Below are 21,900 nucleotides of genomic sequence, written 5' to 3' on the forward strand. Positions count from 1 at the left end.
AGACGCTAATGATTGTTCTGAATGTACCCTTTTAAGAAACTAGAACGAAATTAAAATCTTCTGTGTGACGTGTAGTTTCGCATGAACAATTCGGCTCATGTTCCGCGAAACACGCCGGCATGATCCACCTTTTATGAGATGGTAAAAATGATGTGCTATAACAGGGGTGGCCAGAGTGACATGGGGTTAGAGATGCAAACAAAACTATAAACGTTCTGAGAGCCGCAGGACAAAAGGAAGTAGCAATTCAACTACACTAATTGAATTAATGTAATTTAATTACTTTCTTTTAAATTTGTAATTGCGTTTAATTACTTTGGGCTATAAGGAATTGTAATTGTAATTTAATTACTTTCTAGCTTCAGTAAGTGCAAAATTTCGGGCACAATTACAAATTACTTTTGCAAGACTGCGGCTCTGGCGGAATGCCTCTGAAAGCCTCAGTGCCCGCACCAGCGGCCTAGCTCTCGGTGACACACTCGCAGTTCCAAGTTTATTTTCTGTTGGCTTTACTTCGTATCATATTGGATTCAGCGTTTTGGAGACTGACTTCTCACCTGGGAATATTGTCACCATTGATTCAGGAGCCCCGATTCGGTTCTTACATAATTCTGAACCATCATAGTTCCAACTCAATGTAAATAAATCAATGAATCAATCAATCAATCAATCCTTTATTTCACATCAGAAACTGATGTAGGCTGCAGGGGCAAAAAGTCAAAAGTTTGACTTGACAAGGCCTCTGCAGCCTTACAATTGGCACACGGCGACATACTACACATGAAGTAATAACATTAAGTTTTCAGCTTTAAACATTAAGCAAATAAATAAATAAATAAATAAATAAAAAAGAACCAGAAGAACAGCATAAGTTAAACACGCTGTTAAAGATAACAAAAAAATCATATACATATATATATATACACATACACATATACATATGTATATACATACATGTATATACACGCATACATACACACACATACATACATACGCATCATACACACGCGCATATACACACATATATATAAGGCACATAGCATATTTAGGTACATGACAGGACAATAACATAAAACGTCTGTGTGTACATGCGTTCCTATTAGCACGTGTGGATTATAATAACACTATTAAAATATTCCGAGAAGACTAATTGTCGTATATTTATTTGTCTGGCTAGCGAAATTGTGTCAACCTGATTTTACTTTACCGATCTGGCTCCTTCGAGCATATGAGCTAATTTAATATTATTTCTTGAAAATAAAAGAATGTAAGACTTCATTGCCCCAGACTGTCCAGTAGTATTAATAATTTAACATAATTCACACGAGTAACGTACAATACATGACATTTACACAGCGATGCCTAAGCCTCCTCCTAAGTGGGGCAAGCAAAGAACAAATGCGTTGCATTCTTAACTACTCGCTTAAAGTCATATGGCCCAAGTCGAATCGCTCTCATAGATAAGTAATTGTATTACATTTTAAAAGTAATTTGTAGTCGTAATGAATTACTTTCACTTACTAGTAATTGTAATTGTAATTAAACTACTTTTAAAGCAAAGTAATTGTAAATGTAATTAAATTACATTTTGAGAGTAATTTATCCACGTATGGGGCATCTTTATGCCGAAAAGCAATATGGTTTTATGTACGTTGTCTAGTACAAGACTGCCAAGACTATGAGCTTTTTTATTATTTTTTTATTGTAGAATATTGTTTTGTCTTGGTGACACGGGAGGAGAAAGGGGGCAGACTTACCAAGGAGCCGTGAGCCGCACTTGGGCGCGTGAACAGCCGCACGCGGCTCGAGAGCCGCGGTTTGGCCCTTTGCTATCATGTTAACTTTTGACTGCTGTTTCTTACCAGGTTTTGTTTACCATTCAGTTCAACTGCATACATCCGTAGTGACTGGTACAGCTGAAGCCCCAGCACGATTCCGGACATTAATTATTGACACTTTAAGTGGGTTGTCGAACTAGTCAGACTAAATGCATTTTCGGAAAACCCAGGCTTTAGTCTTCCCAACTTGCTATTTATTATCTCTCCATTTAGATTAGCAATTGAGAAAGCAGCAAATGAAGGTTCTGCCAAAATCAACATTCAGATTTTCCCGCGTTCTCCAGCAGGGTGATGTCACACGCTGTATAACTTGGAAGTCGAGCAGACAGTTTAAAACGACACTGTACTTTAAGCGTTTTTTTTTTTTTTTGGCGTGAGCTAGCTTAGAATTTATTGCACGCCACCAAACAAGTACAAACTTTGCTGTCCCCGTATAGTAATCCTATATAGGAATCAATAAATGTATTGAAGAATGATAACGGCCGTACCTTTGTAGCGGGCGGTAGCTTGCTCCACTTAGCGTCACGTTTTTGGCGTCGCGTTTTCAGTGTTGTCAATGTTACCATGGAGCCTTTCGGACCAGATTTTAAAATGCATTAACTTCAGAAAAAAAGTACTGTGATTTGTAATTTAAGTTACTAGTTCAGTTGTGTCAATCAATGCGTCTAAACAATTTGTATGCAAATCAGTTTGGAAGTAACGAAAATCATTTTGTGTTCACTGACGCAGTAAAATGATTCTAGATGTTTGCCTATAACAGAACATATTATATCACAGAACATAATATTTTATATTTGCTGCTTGTTAGAATATCGTAATGCAAGAGCCGTCAACACCCTTGCTTGGCTGACACTGGTGTTTTGGCATGCACAGATTACGACGCGTTGTCCTACCACAACGGACAGAAGTTCACCGTCAAGAAGAGCATGACGCAGCCACCCGACGGAGACAGATGCTCCGCAAGACTAAGTGGTGGCTGGTGGTTCAAGGATTGCAACGAGGCAAATCTTAACGGACGTAAATTCACCTACACTTCGCCAACAAAGGCCCTCGGTATTACCTGGCACATCAAAGGCCAAGAAGAATCCTACTATTATCCCTACGACAGTGTGGAGATGAAGATCAGGGACTACGACTATGGTTTCTGCACGGGCGCTTTTAGATCCAAACGTATCTAATTTCTAATTTCTGCTTCGGTGCAAAAAAAGAAAAAGCACTAAATTGCGCGGAAGTTGCCATTTACGATATGCTCCGTTAATTTCTCGCTTTTTGACTTTTTTTCTGCAAGCTTTGGAAATAAAATATCACTGCTAGAGAAAACAGCATGAATTGTCTTGGCTCTCCCGGCTACCGCCAACGCCCAACGCTAAAGCGGCGGTCCCACTGCTTATGCATTTTACAAAAGAGACGCTGCAAACACTGTCTGAGGCCTTCCTTGTAGATGAGGGTCCCGTCACACTGGTCATATCAAAACCCATTTTATACATGTTAAAAGCATACATATGCACGAAGCACACACGCTTGAAACCTGATTGAGGCGTGAAAGCAGTGAAATCATGACTGCAGCCCGTGTCGTTTCTATGACGTACGAGCAGTGTGTGAGCGGCTTAAATTCACCAACTGCGCACCATTAGCGCCGACTAAAGCGCGGACCACATGGCGCGTTTTTCTGCACGCGAAAACGCGACGCGCTATGAACGCTCGCGCGGAAGCTGGCGCGGCACCAAGCACCGCCGGCCGCGCGTTATCAGCGTTGCCAGATAACAGAATTCTCAACACGCGATGTAAATCTTGACGCAAATATTAAAAATGAGAACTAAAGGAACAAATAAGTAAATAAAACTGGTTTGTGTGTCAAAAGACACACCTTTTAATTTTATATGGGAAATAAAAATGCTTTTGAACACTTCGAAATGGGCTGAATACGAAAGAGCGTACTGTGCAGGATCACGTGATAGTTCGACCGACCCTCATTGGGCGAGACCCGTTTCGACGCCTCGGCACGCGCGTCTTGTTCTGGGTCGGCTGGAAACCAACGCTCCCGCGAAAACGCGCGCCCGCGCGCAGGAAATGACGTCAGTTTTACAATGACGCGCCTGAGTCGCGAGCAACGAGGTAGAGGGGCTTAGAGCGATAAACCGGGGTTCCGGTCTGCACTCGAAAGTGACCCCCATAAGGCGGCTGCCATTGTACGCAAATTTGACCACACGTCACATGACCAAACCAAATACGTGACGTCACAGGAAAGATGGCAGCGCCCTTGCAGCGGCTGGCCCCAGCTGGGCTGGAGCTTGTCGGATGCTTTTTTGGTTGTCGTTCGTCTCGGCGAGTTGATTTCAGACGCGGAAGCCGTCAAAGGAGGCCGGTCGAAAGCGAGTTCAGAGTTCAGCGTGGTGTTTGACGTAGGTATAACGTGAAAATACGGAGGAACGGTGTGCATTTCGCTGGTGACCGACCGGGATATTGCCACGGAAGAGACAATCTGACCTACGTTGCTCGGACCTCGGATTGATTCGGATACCGCTAGGATAAAAGTTAAGGCGACGTTTCTGTGCTCTCATTGACCATCGGAATCTTCGAGGTTTGCAGTGAAGCGTGGGCAATATATTTGGATACACAGTTTAACGACGGAAATTGCATGAGTCGTGCTTGGCGGTGTGCAATCGCGGTGCAGCTTCGGTCAAATGACCGAGGGCTCACTTCGGTTGTGCGGCGCACCGGAAGGCTGCCTTGAAGCTGGTAGTTCCCGTGCCGTGCTGAATGATGCTGTGCTGCTTACAAATTGTTCCGGCGTAGAAGTGCACTTTCACGGAGCACAGGTGTGCGGCGCACCGAAGAGCTGCCTTCAAGCTGGTAGTTCCTGTGCCATGCTTTAGGTGATGCTGTGCTGCTTCCGAAATTGTTCCGGCGTAGACGTGCACTTTCACAGAGCACAGGTGTTGCAGTTGGTATTGATCCCGCTGGTCTGTCGCACGTTTCGTCAACACAAACGTTTATCCACACTCGTTACGCGAATTACAAGCTGTCCGGACATTTCATCGAGCGTGTTACGTACCCAGCTCACGCCGCTTTGTGGCAACAGTCTGCAATGGCTCATTGCCAGAAAAGTGGTCCCACATCCATTTCAGTTCAGTACGTCCACGGCAGTCGCCAAACCCCGAAGGAGAGGATTTATTCGGACAAAATGCCACTAAAGCAATGCAGCTTCTTCAGTGTTCAGGATAGATTCTCTTCTGCGAGTTTTGTTATACTGTCACGGATCCTTGTTCCAGTACTCTCTTCTATCAATATTCACTATTTTGGGACACTGCAGGTCATGCTCAGCTCTAATCGTATGTTCAGGTGGAGGTGCTGGGCACTTTACCCATAGCCCTTCACTCTGTGTGAACCCGGCGGCTCTTCAGCCGAGTTACCCGATAATGGGACACGGCTGGCGGACTATCCTGCGTCTTATGCCCCTGTCGAGCCATAAGCAAAGTCCTGACCCGAGCCTGGCAGAACAACCGCAAGACGACCGAGTACCACAAGGAGTAACCTCGGAAATACACCACGAAGCACCTGAAATCCGAGCCAGTTGCTGCTACCAGGAAAAACCACCGGAATTCGGTCTCCTGTCAGAAAATCCGAAGCTGACTAAGCCAACAATGACAAGCCTGTAGCAGCAAACCGTGTCCCCTCCCACCATTGTTTGCATGCCCGTCGCAAATCCCACTCCGACGCTTTTTCACGCAAGCTGTATGAAGACGTCAAGGACTGGATTGAACAATATGACAGTGTCGCCCGCCACATTGGGTGGACAGACAACCAGCTCCTGCAGAACCTATACTTCTCGTGGAGGAAACTGCCGGCGCTGGTCTGAGAACCATGGATCCTCCTTAACGTCATGGGAAGTTTGCAAGATCGAGCTGAAGCGCGCATTCGTCAGCCAACATCAACGAGAGAGAGCCGCATTCTTGATTCTGTCCAGGGCACTGCCCCAATGAGAGCGCCACCGCACTCGTGGAGGATGTTTTGCGCTTGATCGAGCGCCCACGCCCACGCCCACGCCGACCTTGATGCTGCAGAAGACAAGAACCTAAGAATCCCATGCCCCTCACGTGAGGGACAACACCTTTGGCAGCCTTGTCCGCAACCCCCCAACAACAGTCGAAGTGTTCATATCACTGAGGCTTCCAACATGGAATGTGCACTGCATGCCCGAGCCTGCCACTATGAACAACTTCCCGGCGTCTCGACACTCGAGTTGTCCAGCTACTACTTCGACGCCAGCCTCCCAGGCATCCACGACGTTGTCTGGGAGGAGATCAGGAAGCTACTTCCTGCCATCAGTTGCTCGGCTTTTATTTTGATTGCCGAGATTGTTTCGGAACAAGTTTGACAGGTATTTCAACCGAGACTTCTGCGAGCGAAGCGGCACTTGACAAACCAAGGGCAACTTACGCCACAATGGCACGACGACCGCCACCGGCTGCCCCTTTGTATTCAATGCCAATTCAATGAGACACTCTAACGCCGAAGCATTCCCGGCATCGTGTGTAGGTCTGTGCTCAACAAAGTACACCGAGGAAAACGTAGGTGATGCGAATGTGCGACCGAAAACCACTTTGCTACCACTGCGTGAAGCCGACCATGTCTACCAAAGTAGCCCGTACCAATGAATTGGTCGGCGAGGGTTCGTGCCAAACGACCCTCGATTACGTCTCGAGGAGCGACCACGGGAGATTAAGGATTACCTTCGGCGACCTTTTGTCCCTGATGCCGAAGGTGCTGAAACGAAGATTCTGAATCCCTGATTACCCCAAAGCTCCTCATGTCCATCACCTCAACAAGAGGTAAGCACGACAAAGCAGGTGAACGGCGATGCAGTGACAGTGGATTTGGTGTCGGTTGTCGTCCAAGGACAATACCTAAAAATTTGCTGACACCAATTTTCTGTGTCCACTCCACGAAGTACACAATTTCCAACTTTGAGGGAGAATGCCCCTGAGTGACTTGAAGGAATAGAATGGTTGGTTGCTCTCAAAAGTGAACTGCAAGCATCACCAGACTTGGATAGCAAACAAAAATTGTTGCCAGCTTTCAAGTCAACGGTACAGCAAAAGGCACAGCCACGTAAGCAATACATGCCCGAGCTTGCTACATTGATGCCGAAAACTACCAGGAAAATTTTCGGATTAGAAGCCAGCCCTGCAGCTTTAGTGCATCAGACGTCAGTGGCCGCACATGACGTATGATTACAAGACAGCATCAGTCGGTCAAAGTTGCCACTCGACCAAACTGAACACCGACGTGCCAGGAGCGTTATCCGACAACAAGGTCCACAGGTACTACGACTGAACGCCTGACACGAGACTGTCGCAGAAAGAACTCGTTATGGAACCATTTACTAAGAATAAATAATTACGTAATCAAGTGGAAATAAACATATTTGATACACTAACCCGATAAACATATTTCCGCTTGCCTTCATGCCTTGAGAGTCTACACACCGAGAATTGTGTCCACTGCACGCTCTGGACCTTACGAGGACACTCGCTTCTCTGACCCTTCAATATTAATTAAGGGGTCATACCAGACTCGCAGACTTCTAGCAAGGGGCTGCACTCGTTCAACCTTTCCTGAACATGTGGTGCATCCGAAAACCAACTCCAGTGATGTGAAAATGTTATTTATTAATTTATTCCTTCCAGGGGCCTTCGTAGGCATTCCAGAGGGGATACTTAAAACTACACACATGATAATAGCATTAAAGCACACTGCTGTAACTTGTTAATTGGAAAAACAAACACACCTCTGAGCATATAGTTTAATAGTATGTGTTGATGCATTGTTATATAGCATGACACTTCCTATATGTATGACACACTAGACCCTTTGCAGAACCTTATCAAGCAACACAACCGTCACCATGTTTTTCGGCGTAAAGCACACGAATGGGCCCCAGTTCACGTCGAACGCTAATGCAGCATTCGAGTCCAATAGGTGCTGAGCCGAATTCACAGGAATGGCGGACATAACATTCTTGTCGAACAAATGCCCAAACTCTGAAAGCCTGGGGTAATTACAGTAGTAGCTGCTGTAATTTGTTTTATCAGAATTTGGCAGACGGCAAAGGCTACAGTCTCGGTGAGTCAATACACACATTGGAGAGAGGAACATGACAGCATATCACCAGAGTGCTCGTCTGCACAGATTTGTCACACACCTTCGCTCCGTCTCTCTGATTGGCTCGAGGGGACTGTGGCGGTTGGCCTTTTCCAAGTTACGGTGATGCGAAGTATAGACAGCCCACACTTTTAAAAAGAGTCTATTGAAGAGACCGAAAGGAATGGTAGTCAACATTTTTCAACAAGACTGCTCTCCAGGCAAGGGATGAACACAAATATGAATCATCTTATCCAGGAAATTAGAACAATTAAATAATTGACCGACTAATACAATGCACTCTTGATGGAAAAGGGTATAGCTGCAATAAATCCTACAAAACAGAAAAAAATGCGCAGTTAATCTATGCATGCACCAAAACCGTTGTTCTTATAGCAAGTCGAATTGCTTTGAAGCAGGTGCCTGCAACGATTTATTCTTCCCCATACTCAATAAAACGCCAACCTCGTAGCTGAAAATAAGGGTGCACGTCGCACTCACACACAAAAGAAAAAAGGAAGAAAAGCGATCGAATGTAGAATCGTGGATTAGCACAAAAGGTTAAAATCGCAGGAGCTTCCTCGCTAAAAGTTGCTATGGTTGTTCGGTGACGGAGGGCTGAAACAACTTCCCTTAGGCCCTAACGCGACGTATACATTTCGCGTAGATTCTCAGATATTTCAACGTTCAAACAAAGCTAAGAGAATGCGAAAATTTTATGTTAAAAGCACTCAAAGTTCTATCGATCCTCGGACACATCCCGGAATCCGAGCACCGGTACGGCGATGCAGAGCTGATGCTGTCTCACAGGCGTTAATATCGATATGATCCAGAGCGATCTTGCGCAAAAACGGTATAAAGTCTCATTCCTTCATATTTTCACATTATACCTGCGTCAGCGAGCACGAAGAAGCCCGAAGTCGTCGGAAAGCAGCTGCACATCACGGCTACCGCGCACCGAACAAACTCGCATCCGCCAGCTCTGGGCGCTGCCATCTTACCTGTGACGTCACGGCTCTTGGGAGGTCACGTGACGAGTGGTCACATTTGCGTAAAATATGGCGGCAACCGGGGGGGGTGCCACTTCCGAACTTCCGGTTTATCACTCTAAGCCCCTCTACCTCGTTGGTCGCGAGCAAAAACGCGCCATGCGGTCTGCGCTTTAGTCGAAACCGAACGAGCATAGTTCCAAATTGCACAAATAACGTTGTATTTAGGAAGCGGTTTCCAGAGCCGTATGTGTCTGCGCTGTAAAGGAACAACTTGGTCCTCGGTGCACCACTTACGAGGCGTGGTTGTTAAACAACACGTGGCTGAACACTCATTCTCCGCTCGCATGTAACCCTAGCGGTCCGAACCAACAGATGGACACGACAGGCGTCCCCTCATTTTACCTGTCCTTCGTCGCTTTTTTTTTTTTTTTTTGCGCTGGGTTTTGTTAGCAACGTAACTTTTGTTCTGAAACGCTGGCATCTCGCTCGAACCAGTTCATACCCCTGGCGCTACATCTGGGCGTAGAACAGCTCATTTCTGCTCATAATTTGTTTTCAGGGTTACAAAAATCAGAAATCTGTGTGTGTGTGGGAGGAAGGGTGTTGCGCATGATACATAAAATGTTTTCTCGTTAGAAACAATGCTGCAGCTCCGGCACAGCCCTTCAGCAGCGCCGCCCTTTTCCTCTTTTGTCTCGTTCACAGTTCCTTGTCTGGCCATTTTAATTGTCGGCGATGCGGGACTTTTTCACAGCATCGATTGTAGCTTTGTTTCACGTCGTACTATAAAATGTCCGCCTCCTGACATGTGATAATATTTTCCAGCGAGTCCGTTTCTGCTGCGAGTTGTTCCATGAAATCAGAAACGTTTCCTCCCGACGTAACATGACGTTGCTTAAATTAGGTTAATTGGTTGCAAAGATCGGCGGTTGATTGATTTATTCTGTTATCTACATCGCCCTTACCCGGGCATTATTGTAGGGCGAAGACAATACCAAAAGGCGAATAAAATATAAAACACACATCGAAAATATGCGTACGATTCGAAAACAGTTCAAATGACATCAGGTATAAAAATAATGACAGAATATAAAATTTGCGACAAAACAACAAATTGGCAAGCACGCAACCAAACAAATCCACAAATAGACAGTAAGCGAAAAAAAAAAAGTTCTGCAGAACCGAAAAAAAAAATGAGGAAGCTGCAGCCGAGGAGACAATTTTATCTGGTATGCTATTTCGTTCGTTTACAACATGGAGATATTACAATGATCACTATAGGTTCAGGTATCGCTAGTGTGCTATTGCATATTAAAGCAGACAGCAACCAGTCTAAGCTTACCTTCCGGTAATGCATTCCCATGGAAAACGCAAATGCGTTTTCTCTTGGCGATCGATTATAAGAGCAAAGTCTGCTTAGTGCTGTGACAGAATAAAAAGATTGGAACGTTTTACAATCGGACGTACAAAAATATGTGTCTGTTAGAGCATTTTCCTTTAGAATTCATAATGGTGAACACTGCGCTAAAATACCCCAACATGTATAATACGCGTTTACGTTCCAGACTGCTACTATAGGGCACGTATTTACGCATAAAATCAATGTTATGAAGCCCATAAAGTGAATCAGCTTGATGAAATGCCAGAAGGATGCTAATATAGGCAAAATCAAACAATCTAAACACACAACAAGAACAAAGCATGGAGTTATGGGACGGAGAACACGTACTGGATTAGTAACAAACTGTGCATAAGTAACATGCTGCGTGTCCGTTATCCCAATGCGATTACAGCTTGAATCAACCCTATGCACTTTTTATTTGTTCTTTTTTCTTCAGTTGATAGTTTGGCTTGACATATCATGCTGTACAACGTAGACCTGAGTCTAAATTTTTGCTGACTTAAATATCGCTCAGTAATAATAGAAAAACCAATTAATTAAATAAATTACACTTCTATAATGTGAAGGAAGCTACATAGTACCCGTAACGAGTAAAGAAACTACGCTGAATTCTAATATTCCCTGGCGAAGAGAAAAATATCCCGTACGTTTTCTCATAGGAATACGCAGAAGACTGGAAACGTAGACTGTTTGCTGTTTCCTTCAATTCGCAACTGGAAGTCCCGTAGACACTAGCGCCAGCTGAGCCTCTAGCGTTTATTGTAATAACTCTATGGTTTACGGTTCTCGGGGGAAAAAAGACTCCGGTCTTATGGCGACCATCATGAATTGGTACAAATTGTTTTTAATTCACACGAAGAAATCTAAAACTACATACTCGAATACAAGCTAATATAATCATGGCTTAATTATTTAATGACCGAGTAAATATTGTCACGTGTATCTTATTTTTCCTTCCTATATTAACGTGAAAATTTTGCACTGGTAGTATAATATTAAAATAAAATTTCGACCAGAACTTTCATTAATTTTCATTTTACTCTGTATTAACAAATAAGAAATTTGTAAAAATTATGAAAAACGTAAAACAAAAATATAAAAAAAATCCTTGTCCACTTGTATTATAACACTTAGCGAGTGGTGTAACATTATCAGCCAGTTACGCAAACATCCGATAAAAAAGTGTAAGCACCTGGCAATAATTACTCTTTATTTATCCAATAAAATAATTAAAACATAACTACATTAGCCTGCCCTAGAACCCACACGAACGTAGAGAATATTGTTCAAGAACAAAAATAAATAATATACGAATGTGAAATTAAATTACATTTTTGAATGAGGCGTGTGCGCATGCTCAGTGCCGACAGCAGCGCCACCATAATGGCGTGACGTCACAAAATAGGGTTGGTCTATACACGAGGTAGGCTCGGTAATGTACCAAACCACAACACTCGCTCACATGCTGCACATTAATCGCAATCTGACAGGAAATCAAAACCAACAAACAATTCCAAATTTAGAGATTTTTCTTATCGCCGTAAAATGCTGTATTTGTCTTACATATTTCTAAAAATTAGTTGATTTAGTGGTTTTCTATAATTCTCGGAAATTTTCGAATTGGAACAATGTGTTTATTTTCACTACTTAAAAGTTAATGCGTGAAATTTTGCTCAATTGGCGGAGAGATGTTTTGGTGGCGCCCTCCTGTTTCCCTCTCGCGACGTCATTACCCTCCGAGCAACAAGTTCGATGGTGCTTGTAATTAGCATGGTGGAAGCTTGAAATCATTGCGTCCTCAAAGCAACACTGCCAACACCGCCGAAACTAAAGTTCTAACATTCCTCTTGTTTGCGTCGATGAGAAATCCTTTGTTGACGTCATAGTCAGCATTCGGCCAACCGTGAAGGGCGCTGTGAGGAACAGGATCACTGAATCGGGGGCGGTAGTGTTTCAGAATTCTGCAGGTATCAGTAGTGAGCATTTTTTAGAGCTTTTAGAATTTTATCTGGGTTCTACTGCTGTTAACGTCAGTGGGCAGTTTTTTATACAAAAATCTGGTGTTTGTATTGGTTCGTCCGTTGCCCCTGTTTTATGTGACATTTTTTTAGCATCGTTGGACAAACGGATCTTTGAAGGTCTCGCGCAATTAGATATAGTAAAGGCGTTTACGTATGTTGACAATTTCCTTGTAATTTTAAATACTGCTACTAATTTGGATGAAGTTGTGAAAGTTGTCAGAGCCTTCACAGAGGCATCAGGAGGTCTGAAGTTCACTTGGGAGATGCCAGATGACAAGCGCATCCAATTCTTAGATCTTACGATAAATTTTTCTGGAGACCATTTTTGTTGGATGTATAAACCGCGGTCAAAGAAAAGCCTAGTGTCATTTGACAGTGCTCAGTCTAAGATTATTAAGAAGGAATTCGCTATAACCTGCCTCCAGGCAGCTTTTTCAAAAAGTTGTAATCACCAAAAGTCGACTAGCTTTGATATACAGATTAAACGGTTACGGAATGCAGGGTTCCCTTCATGGCTGATTGCTAGTGTCTGTGAAAGCCTGCTTCAAAAAATCAAACAAAAGAACCAAAAGAATGGAAGTATCACAAAAAAAGACAAAAAAGAGTGCATGTCATTCCACACATGCACAAAGTTTCACACAACATAAAAAAGATTGCCAGCAGATACAATGTTAACATTGTTTTTTCTGCGTCCTGCAAACTGGCTAAGATTTGTCCGATGATGACTAGAAAAAAGAAAGTTTTGTGCTCCAAGAAGCATGCAAGCCAATATACTGACTGTGTCACTAACGTCATCTATGAAATACCGCTTAGTTTCGGGAAAGTTTATATAGGTCAAACAGGACGCTGTTTCAATGACAGGGCAAGAGAGCACAAACTATCTGTACGCAACAAATCGGGGGGTCATCTGTCGGAGCATGGCAAGCGTTGTGGTTGCGAGCCGATTGTGGAGTCAACAACGTTCTTGAAAAAAGCGAAAGAAAAAACAGAGCGGGAGACTATAGAGGCTTTTTTTATTAAAAAGAAGTTTTCGTTTTTTTATCGTTCCCCATCTCAGGGTTTACAAGATGACGATTGATTACCAGCTCGCCTGCACTCTCTCACTGCTAAGAATGACAAGTGCATCAGTGCGCCATCTGTTATCCTACTAGATAAAGAAGTGACCTATCTCGATGGGTGTTTGTAAGGTGTTTTATTGGCTGTTGGCGTTGTTTGAAATGTAAACGGTGGATGAGTTGTCTATAAAAGCGATGAACGGTCTTGCAATAAAATCAGTTGAGAGTCGCGCCTCGTCCCTGTCGTTTGTGTTATTTCCTATTGTCCCTGTCTCTTTGCGTTTTTAAACCTTATACCAATCAAGGGGTTCGTGCCAATAGTTCGACTTTTCTCATGGCGATACTTTCTTATTCTAGTTACGCTGAAACTGCTTAGTGTAGTTTTTGTAGGCCAATTCGACCACGTTTTATTTCAGCATGGCAACCGTCACCCAGAAACGGTCTATACGGGATGTGGGGAGTACGTGGCTGGAGACGAGAGTGAACGGCTGTCTGTTGACAATAGGCATCCGGCCTGATTGAGCGGATTGTAAACGAATCGTTGGGTAGAGACCGTTTGTTTCTCGTGGTGGCTGCCATGTTGAATTCTGATGTTGCTGAGTTGGGAAGGAACCACACATCACTTTATTCGTCGACTGGAAGATGCTATACTTCGTTTCACCTTAAAAGGGTACGGAAACAAAAATTGAAATATTCAGATTTCGTTCGGAAATAAGTAAAGCGTGACGGATAATAACCGTAACTGATAATCGCACGTTTGTATTTTGAACGACTGGCTATATTTGTCGGTCCAAACGGTGCGCTCGAGCAAGCACTCGAAGCGAACGGAGAGCGCGATGCGTCATGGGGATGTCCGGCGCAAACAAAAACAGAAGGAAAAGATTTCCCGCCTTCGTGGAGTAGCAAGGCAGGTGCGGTTATGAGCTTTGTCCTTGGTGGCGTTGTCAGCGTTGTGGTGGTGTCAATAGCGTCAGCGCGTTACAACCGAGCCGTTCGAAGTGCCCGTGCGGTGACGAGCGTGTGGCTGGCCCGAGAAGCACGTAGCTTCCACAACACTGTCAGCTTAGGGCTGAACGAGGTGGGGAAAGCAATTTTGCTCGAGGTTTGAGCGACGCGCTAATCTTCTAGGGGGAGAGTGGCTGTTTCCGGTTGCACAAACGAGGGTCTGAGAAAGAGGGGAGTCCTTCCTTTCAGTCTTCTTGGACCGTTTGGTACAATGCGCGACTTGTGAGTTGAGGAGGAAAGCGAAGAGGGAAAAGGTTGAAATGCCAAAGAGCGGCGCTGCTCCGAAAGAATCTGCTGCGTCACGATTACGTAGCAGATTCCACAACGTTTCTAGACTACCTCCCAAATATAGGCTCCGCATGCATCCACCAGGTGCACATTGCAAGATCGTTTATTTAGCTTTAAAATTAGCTTTCTTGTGCCTTTCAGCGGAAGACTGGTGTTTTTGAGGTTAGGGTGGAACATACAATACATTCAAGCTAGAAAATGAGCTCTGGAATTTCGTTTCCCTACCCCTTTAAGTCCAGACACCGCGGACGCTATAGAGCACATGAGACCAACCAGACAGCGTGAAAAGGGCACCATCATGGTAGTCGTTTTGTTTCTGAACGTGTTCTATCATCTCTGAACCAATCATAAACAAACATTAGGTACAGAGACTTGCGCTTTTGGCACTGTTTGGTTGGTCCCATTAGCTCGTAGCGTCGGCTGCGCCTGGACTTAAGCTAAACAAAGTAAGCACCTTTTCCACAAGGGCGCAGCCACCTTGAATGTCGTCACTTCTGGTATGCGGTAAAACATCGTTTTGATTTCTCCACGACGCTGGAAGGTGTTTACGAGAAATCCGTGAATGTCACACATTGCTGTTTCGGCTCACCTCTATTTTCTCGCCTATTCCACGTTGAAATGTTTTATTACTTTTTCGTCCCGTATACGAGATATGGAACCACGTGATTGAGAACGAGAGGAAACAGAAAACATCTATAGAATTCAAGGGGTTCTTGCCAGTAGTTCTACCTCTTTCTTGGCTATATCTTTTATTGCAGTTATGATCAAACTAGGTATTTACTTTAGTTGCCGTCGCTCAACCCTTTACGTCATATTTTAAGGTGGCAACCGTAATACAAAAACGGTCTATCAAGCAACTGAAGTGACGTGGCTGAGTAGGGCTATTTGGAATACGTTAATAATAATGTAAAAAAAAGGCCCGAAACTACTGACGGAACAGAAGAAATACGCAAACAAAACGAACGCAGACTCGCAGCTGAAGTTTTTATTACTTGCAACAGGAAGCACGAAAATGAAAAGAAGAAACCAAACATGCACCCTCAGTCGCACACGAGTCAAACCCCTCGCCCTATCACCCGCATAGCCGCCACATCACCACGTGGCCACCTCTGACTTTCGCAAGCAAAAATTCGATTTTATTGTTTTCCAAAGTGCTATTGACGCTTCTCTCGCACACTAGTCTCCCGGAGTGACAATGTCAAACGTGTTGAGTACTTCTTTCGTCGTTGTATCTTTGTCTCTTCCTCTAATTGTAGCGTCACCAAAGGGCGGTTTACAGCTGCACCCTCAGCACTGTAACGGGAGGTGGGCTCCCGTTACACGGCCAGGATTAAAGTGCATGACTACCCTCTTGTTGCTATGGTCGGAGGGCACCTCCTATGGCAGGAACCGAATTCGCGTGATGTGGAGCGTCTGCCCATGCGCCGACAGCAGCGCCACCGCAGCGGTGTGACGTCAGAGTGCCGAGCTCTGGTTGGAACGATTAGAGGGTAGACCCGAAGCTTGTCTCCACTGCACTCGTCGAACGCGTTCGAAGGCGAAAGCCGAAAGACTGACACCGGCGTTTCGCGTTCTAACGCGCTCGTCGAGCGCAGTGGTGACCTAATCTTACCTAGTCCTAAGCGTAGTCATTCCGACCAGAGCTCTGCAATCTGACGTCCCCGTGCGCTCTTGTCTCCTCCTTTCCGTCAGTTTTCTCGGCGTATGGCTTGAAGTTCACGCAGCAGGGTTGAGAGTGCCTCGAACGGCAGGCTGCTGCCACAAATTGCTCCTTTCAATGCGTCATTCGTCGTTCGGATCACTCGTTCCCGCAAGCCTCCCCACCGGGGCGCGTTTTACACAATGAACTTCCACTCTACGAGGGAGTTCGTCACAACAGTCACGAACTTCGGATATTGACAAGGTGGCCAGCACTCGTACACATTATTTAAAGTATTTATTTGTTATTAGAAGATTACACACAGCGCACAAGAAGCGAACACGAAGTAGAAGGTGTACACGGGACAAGCGCTTACTCTCAACTGAAGTTTTTATTAAAAGGAATCATCGAAGAAAACAACAGCATTCCACACCATCATGACCAATTCAGCACGTGTCGAGATAACAGATCTTTTTTGCTATGTTGAAAGACCAGTGTTTGGTTTACACATTGCCCAGTGCCTTCTTTTTTGATCGCGTAGGCCTCTAAAATTTCCCTATTCATTTGATCTCCCTTCTTCCAGAAATTATGACGTGCTGGAAGTCTGGCTGGCATCCACAGTATGCACAAAGGAGCGGCAAATGATCCCAGCTGTCGACCGCAGAGACCAAGTACGCTAACGGGGAGATCAGATGACCAGGGAATTGTTAATGGCCTACATGATCAAAAAGAAGGTACTGAGCACTGTGAAGGCTAAACGTCGGTGCTTCTACATATCAAAGAGATATGTTATCTGGACACGTGGTGAATTGGCCATGATGGTGTGGAATGCTGTTGTTTTCTTCGGTGATTCTTTTTAATAAAAACTTCAGATGAGAGTAAGCGCTTGTCCCGTGTACGCCTTCTACATCGTCTGCGTTTCATGTGCGCTGTCGAATCTTCTAAGCATGAACCAACTAGAGCGCATCGCCACCCTAATTTAATTATCATAATATAAGGGTTTCCCAAAACAAAGAACTCGAAAGAGTACAATAAAATAGTGTACTTAATCACCTAGCTAATTAAAATGTTCCGCTTTCATATTCCAGCGTCCGCAATGGCCACCAACTTAACTCCAGAACTAAAAAAATCTTTTTTTTTTAGTGTGGACTAAATGATATAATAATAATAATAATAAAAAAAAAACTTCGTAGGGTTTTTTAAGCACGAACACGCCCGCGTTTTCCCACAGCAGCTGTGGGCACTGCGCTTGCGCCGAAATCTGATTTGCGTGTAGTGAAGTGTCTGTGCATGAGCCGTACCGACAGCAGCGCCACCGCTGCGACGAGGCGTCAAAGCCGTGAGTTAAAGTATACAGAGAAGTGCGCGCAATAAAATTACATTCTATGATAATGTATTCATTTTTCAAGCAAGTAGGCTACGACGCGTCGCAGCACAGGATAGCTCCGACTAGAAAAAACACTTCCAGCCTTTCCACTGTGGTGAAGTACGAAGACCAGCGAAGCTGTACTATGGTCAGACGACCTCAAGTACGACTTCTAAGACGACCTCGAGGACGACGCCTAGAGGACGACCTCAGGGACGTCATCTAGACACCTCAAGGAGGATGCCTAGGACGATTTCGAAGACAACGTCTAGGACGGCCTCAAGGAAGACTTCTAGGACGACCTCGAGGACGACATCTAGGACGACGCTTACAGAAATTCAGCCACTCCACTCTGGTGAAAACCAGAGTGGAAAGGCTGGAAAGGTGTTCGCCATCTATAAGCGAGGCCGGCAAGCCGATTGTCTGGTTGCTGCCGTTGCTGATAGAAGGCGCTAGCTGTCCAGAGTTTTGTGTCGACATTTCTTTTGGGGGGGGGGGGGGGGTGGAAACGACCCTGGGGAAACTAGCCCTTAACAGCTCTCCTGTAAAAAAAAGAACACTGTTTCAAGAGAAATACAGATATGAGTTCACCGTCACGCCGCTGATCGGTCAGCGAGCTCATTTTGAGTATTCGCATTCTCAAAACACCGCGGAACGCAGCAACATATAAGACTAGCACCACGTGTCTTTTGACAAACATTCTTCAACCTTTTATTTGATGTTATCGAAGTAGCTGTGTGACGCTTTAGACAAAATAAAGAGTTTCCGCTGAAGCTCACTCTTCATGTTGTTTTCTAGAGGCACGAGGCAGGGTTCTGCGTACAGTACGGCAATGACATCGTTTCAAACAGCTGCAATGAGCCAAGAGTTCCCTGGAACACGCCGCCTAGAGGTAACTACATCGTACGTCATGTAACATGTTGCTGCCTAACGGCACCGTTTTTTCGACGCGAAAAAATTACAGATTAAAAAAAAAAAAAAAAAAGAAGCAGATTAATTTTTTTATACCGCTGCTCAACTGACGGGAAGTTCGTCTACCCTAAAGTGTAAACAGGATACAAGTGATTTTCCGAACGACGAGACAAGCGGCGGCGACGAGGATCCGCTGTCGCTCGGTCCTATTGGATACGTATCCAAGTGTGAGCCCTAGTGGCACCAACCTTGTGACCGTTGCGCGTCACAAGCGTACGATGAGCTAAGAAAGCACGACCTGTCACGTGACAGGTTGAGACTAGTCGCGTGATGTTCACAATGTCAAACAAAAGACGTGTGCTTTATGCTGCGGCGACCACGCTTCCTTGTGCCCCAGAGACCTCTGACCTGCCCACTCCTTTTTGTTACCAGCAGATGCGTAAAGAGTATTTTTCAAGGATTGAAAAATATTCTCCCTAGTGAAAAAGCTATTTTTATAACAAATATCTTGCGTCCAATATACATATGAATCATACAAGAGATATAAGAACATATAACCACCATATAACAGCTATGCAAGAACTGTATATGATATATAAGAACATATAAGAACCATATAAAAACTATGCAAGAAATGTCTAAGATATATAAGAGCATATAAGAATCATATAATAAACTTATAAGAAACTTCTCTCAAGCTTGTTATATGTACGCATAGCAGAACGCGTTGGATAGAGTACAGTTAACACTGAAAAAATAAAAACACAGAAAGTACACGAGGGACAGACACACACAGTTCTTTAAACGAGCAACTACATTTAAATGATGCCCATTACACTATGATGAACCACCTTGGATACGGAGAAAATTAAGTGAAGACGAAAATACTAGAAGGTACTAGAAAACGATAAAGAAAAAGTTAAAGATGGCGGAATTTTAACTTCCTGAAAAGGAAGAAGAAAAAACGGGAGATCTTTTCTATGACAATTCCGGCGGTAGGAAATCCATCTCTGCTGTCGATAACAACAGTGAGGGCTCGGAAACATTGTCTGTGGCAGTTTTGATCTTAAAGGCTTCGATGATCTCTCGCCCATACTTGTCTTTGTGTGAGCCTAGCTCAGTAGTGTTTGCATAGCAAGAAGAGCAATCTTGGCAGGTGCGGGCGTGGACAACAATCGGATGGTAGGAGTCGGATGACGCCTTGTTGGTTTCGAGAAAGTGTTCTCTAAGGCGAACGTTCAGGCATCGTCCCGCCTGGCCAATGTATTGACGGCCACAACTGAGCGGAATAGAATAAATTGGCCTCTCTTGGCATTTGACGTATTTGTTGACGTGTTTGATGGTGCATTCTGGTGGACGACTTTCTTTATTTACCCTTTGGCACATTTGTTTTAGCTTCATCCGACATGTGAATACTACCTTCGTGTCGAAGCGGGCAGCGAGACTCTTCAGGCGGTGGGAAGTATTATGCACATATGGAATACAAGCCGGGCGTGTGTGGCTGCGTCCATTGTTGTTAGATGATCGGCGGTTGGGCCCTGTAATGAGATGCTGAATGGTAGTACGGAGGAGGTCTGCTGGATACCCGGCTCGGAGAAGCCGGTCATGCTGACGTTGGACGCTTGTTGATGAGAGATGGGGACAGGATTTTGAACAAGAAGAGGCAAACAGGGTTCCAATAATTCCAAGCTTTACCAATTTAGAGTGGTTTCTGCAGAAAGGGAGGACCGGTTTTTAGAGCGCAGCTCTTATGGCGCATTCACACTGGAAGCGGATCCGCGTTCGCGAAGCGGTCGCGGATGCGGTTCGCGAGCGACCCCGTTCAGACTCACCAAGACGCGGTTGGCGGTTTCTCGGCGATCACGCGTGATCTTTTGAGACTTGCGTTTGGCAACCCTGTTTTACAATCCAAAATCCACTGTAATTCAAGATCCAAAGCCAAAGTTTTGCTATTTTGGCACTCGGAATATTTTTCTCCGGGATGTTCGCACGCATTACAACTCCGAGTTCAGGCAGCGAAAAAAAAAAGAAAAAAGCATGGATCCGCCAAACTCGCCTGCGATTCCCTCGACTTCGCCCACAAGCAAAGCCCAGCTAGGCGCGCCTTGCTGACTCAAAACAGGATGCCCCCGATCTTTTCTTCGAAGTGGACCCTTCCCGCATGAATAGCTGACCTTGTTTTCGGGATAGAGGGCGAGTTTTCCCCCCTCGTTTTTGAACTTGTTGTTCGCTCTTATCATTTTCGAAGTTGTGAGCGGTGGGGTGGACCGTGGTGCGGGGAAATGTGTTCGGTGCTAGCCGGTCGGGGCTTCGTTGGTGGCGGACTCTTCTCTCGTCACTTGCTCGTCGATCGAGTCTAGGGTTTGTTTGACATTAAGCTCAAATAAACGCCGTATGGATTACCTCTGCATTGTCTGGTACGTACACTTTATTTCTTGAGTACGTTCCCTTTATTTATTTTATTTATTCCTTGAGTACGTTCCCTTTATTTATTTAGTAGTAAACACTACAGGTCGAGCTAGCGCAGGTACCCTGCCCCCTCCGCGGTAGTGCGTTGGCTACGCAATCGAGTTCACGACGTCTCTATCGGTCTTCGTGGTGGTCATGCACGATGTCGAAAGCTTTCAATAGTTCACGCGACTATCTTAGTGGGTAGAAAGGCTGACATTTCGGTCGATCAGGGGCGGGTTCCGACGTTCTACTGGCAGAGATTAACAAGGCAGCGAGCTTGGGCTGTGGCACTCGGAATAATGAACAAACTCTTACCCGAACCAAATCACCGGTGCGAAGCCCGTTAAAATTACGAGTCAATTCTTTTCGCGGCGCATTCAAATGACGGACGTGAACATCAAGTTTCTCCGTTCATTTGTCGAAAGCTAGGACTACAGCGCCTTGGACGCCTCTCCAGCGACAGGTGCCATCTTGTTTCGAAAGTCACTGACGTCACGTCAGCGTCGCGTTGTGGTTGGTTGCCGCTTTGCGGTTCGTGAAAGCGGTTGGGAGAAATCGGTCCCGAAGCGGTTGGTCAAAACCCGCTCCAACCGCTCGATCCTAGCCGCTTTGCGGTTGAGAACGCGCGGATCCGCTTCGCGAACGCGGATCCGCTTCCAGTGTGAACGCGCCATTAGGGGCCCGTTTCCGGCTTGAGCGGCGTCGGCGTCGGCGTCGCCGTCGCCGTCGGCGTAACCGCGAGGTCACGTGACCCCCTGAGGTCACGTGACCCCTGAGGTCACGTGAC

At 45.1% G+C, this 21,900-nt stretch overlaps 1 protein-coding gene across 1 annotated transcript in view; it reads left to right on the forward strand.

Annotated features, from left to right (window-relative positions):
- The window catches only part of LOC120841018 (ficolin-1-like), a 107,954-nt gene extending 104,909 nt beyond the window's left edge, over positions 1–3,045 (forward strand). The window contains exon 5 of the mRNA XM_042289806.1: positions 2,712–3,045. Within this exon, the coding sequence (XP_042145740.1) occupies positions 2,712–3,016 (305 nt within the window). The 3' untranslated portion in view covers positions 3,017–3,045. The remainder of the gene's footprint in view (positions 1–2,711) is intronic.
- The last annotated feature ends 18,855 nt before the right edge of the window (positions 3,046–21,900 follow it).

Source organism: Ixodes scapularis, unplaced genomic scaffold, assembly GCF_016920785.2.
Source record: "Ixodes scapularis isolate PalLabHiFi unplaced genomic scaffold, ASM1692078v2 PGA_scaffold13__105_contigs__length_92229423, whole genome shotgun sequence".
Taxonomy (NCBI): Eukaryota; Metazoa; Arthropoda; class Arachnida; order Ixodida; family Ixodidae; genus Ixodes; species Ixodes scapularis.